General features: G+C 33.4%; 1 protein-coding gene across 1 annotated transcript in view; it reads right to left on the bottom strand.

Annotated features, from left to right (window-relative positions):
- LOC109208038 (copper transport protein ATX1-like) overlaps positions 1–1,505 on the bottom strand; it is a 3,173-nt gene extending 1,668 nt beyond the window's left edge. Inside the window, exon 1 of the mRNA XM_019371039.1 lies at positions 1,378–1,505. Coding sequence (XP_019226584.1) covers positions 1,378–1,386 — 9 coding nt within the window. The 5' untranslated portion in view covers positions 1,387–1,505. The remainder of the gene's footprint in view (positions 1–1,377) is intronic.
- Between the last annotated feature and the right edge of the window lie 678 nt (positions 1,506–2,183).

Raw genomic sequence — 2,183 nt, 5'->3', positions numbered from 1 at the left:
CGTTTCAAATTTCGAGTTTAACTTCGACAATTTTTTTTTATATATTTGAAGGAAGAATCTGTGAATAGGGATGGCAATGGGGCGGTGCGGATGCGGGGCGGGGCGGGGCGGGGCGGGTTTGAACGTTAGCGGGGCGGTGCGGGTTTGAGAGTTTGCGGTTGCGGGGCGGGGCGGGGCGGGTTCAAGTTTTTAGTTAAAAAATAACGCGGGGCGGGGCGGGTCGCAGGGCGGGATTTAATTTTTTGTACTAACAGAATCTGTTAGTACAAAACTATTTTTAAAAATATTGCATAAAGTTTAGTTTATTAATATTTACACACGAAACTTTCAGCTCCCACTAAATGTTTTAATTTAATTTCTAAACGAAAGTCAATTACAGATAAGTTTTCAATTTTATGTCAACATTTTATTAAAAGACATCTTTTTATATACCCAGAATATTTTATTAAACAAGAACAAAACAAGATCCAGGAGAACGATTCAAGTGTTATTAAGTGTTAATAAAAGAATTTTTATTAAAAAATTTGCGGGCCGGGTGTACACGGGTGGAGTGCGGGGCGGGTGAATGTGGGTTTAAATCCTATGCGGGGCGGGGCGGGGCGGGATTAGATTGCGCGGGTTCAAACAGAACCCGCCCCGCCCCGCACCGCCTGCCATTCCTATCTGTGAACCATGATATGTAAAGGGCCAGTTTCGTCTAAGTGAAATACTTAAAGGGACACTTTGTGTCAAAGCTTCCTTCATTCAAATTCATCAATAACTGCTTTCTTGTTTCTTTGAGAAACTCTTGTTAGAAAAGCACTTTTTGAACAAAGTCAACTACTTAACAACCCAAGAAATAGCTGAATACAGCTACCAAACACAGTAGTAAACACAAAGAAATTCATCCATCTTCAAACAGTCATAGCTCATAATCATGTCAAGATTGATAATTTTCCTATTAAAATAACTATCAGCTGAAACAAGAATGAACCAGATCAAATTCCCACTAAACAGACAAAGGTTACCAAACCCTTCAATAACTCAAGATTACTCTTTAAAACCAACAAATCAGACAGCATATAAAAACCAATATTTGAATCTTGAACTTAGTTTCTCTGCATATGGAAGAGAAAAGCTGAAGCCTAAACATCGAAAAGAAGAGTAAAAATCTCATAATCATGAAAGAGTGATTTTCTACCCAATTCAATTAATCAATCAAACACCTTAATCTCAAACGAGTTGGGGATTTTCTTCCCATTATAACAACAAATTCATTCCAAATCCAAATCGAAATTCCCACTAACCATGCAAATTTCATCAACGCGTTCAAAGAACAAATTCAAAATTAAGGTTTTAAAATTACTAATTTGAAAAGAATAGGAAAATTAAAAGTACCTGAGACATGATGATGAGAAGAAACTTGAGAGGTTTTTGAAGAAAAAAATGGTTTGATACAAAAAGTCAAGAGAGAAAATTTGGACCTTTGAATGGTGTGATATGAGAGGTGTCAAAGACCTGCTATTTATACAGTAAAAAAAGGAAAAAAGTTTCTTATTTTCTTTTTAAAAAATCATATAAGGAAGCGGTTAATTTGAGATTTGATTTAGTTAGTTGACCCACAGGTTAACACAGTGCATCAGTTTATTTTTAAATCCAAGAAATTGCTTAATTGGCTAAATTTCTAAAATCTGGTAAATTTAGCAAGTGTTATTCTTTTTGTCAAAATTTATTTTAGAAACGTATTTTAAGAGATTAACAGTTTGTGTTTAATTTAATTCATTAGAGAAATGTTTATGTTAGTATCAAAGAAATAATTTTGTGTTTAGTTAATCTTTTTAATGAAATGTTACAAATTTTGATATTTTTTTTACTTAAAATCACTTATATTATCTTTTCAAATACTTGGAACACCTTTTTTTAAATAATATCAAGCTATAACATGATGAATAGACTCTAAGAAATCAATAATAGGATTAACAGAAGTAGATATGACAATTAATGAAGGTATATATATACATTTTACAACGACAACAAACTCAATGTAATTACATAGTTGGAATCGGGGAAGAGTAGTGTATACGCACACCTTACCTATGCACGGTAAACGTGGAGATGATGTTTTGATAAATCCTCTGCTTAATTTACAAATACATATAAATTAAGATTAATATATATCCTTACAACGTTCAACTTTGAGTAGT

This window comes from Nicotiana attenuata, unplaced genomic scaffold, assembly GCF_001879085.1.
Source record: "Nicotiana attenuata strain UT unplaced genomic scaffold, NIATTr2, whole genome shotgun sequence".
Classification (NCBI taxonomy): Eukaryota; Viridiplantae; Streptophyta; class Magnoliopsida; order Solanales; family Solanaceae; genus Nicotiana; species Nicotiana attenuata.
The sequence above is the reverse complement of the archived record's forward strand: the minus strand, read 5'-3'. Positions and strand labels throughout refer to the sequence as shown.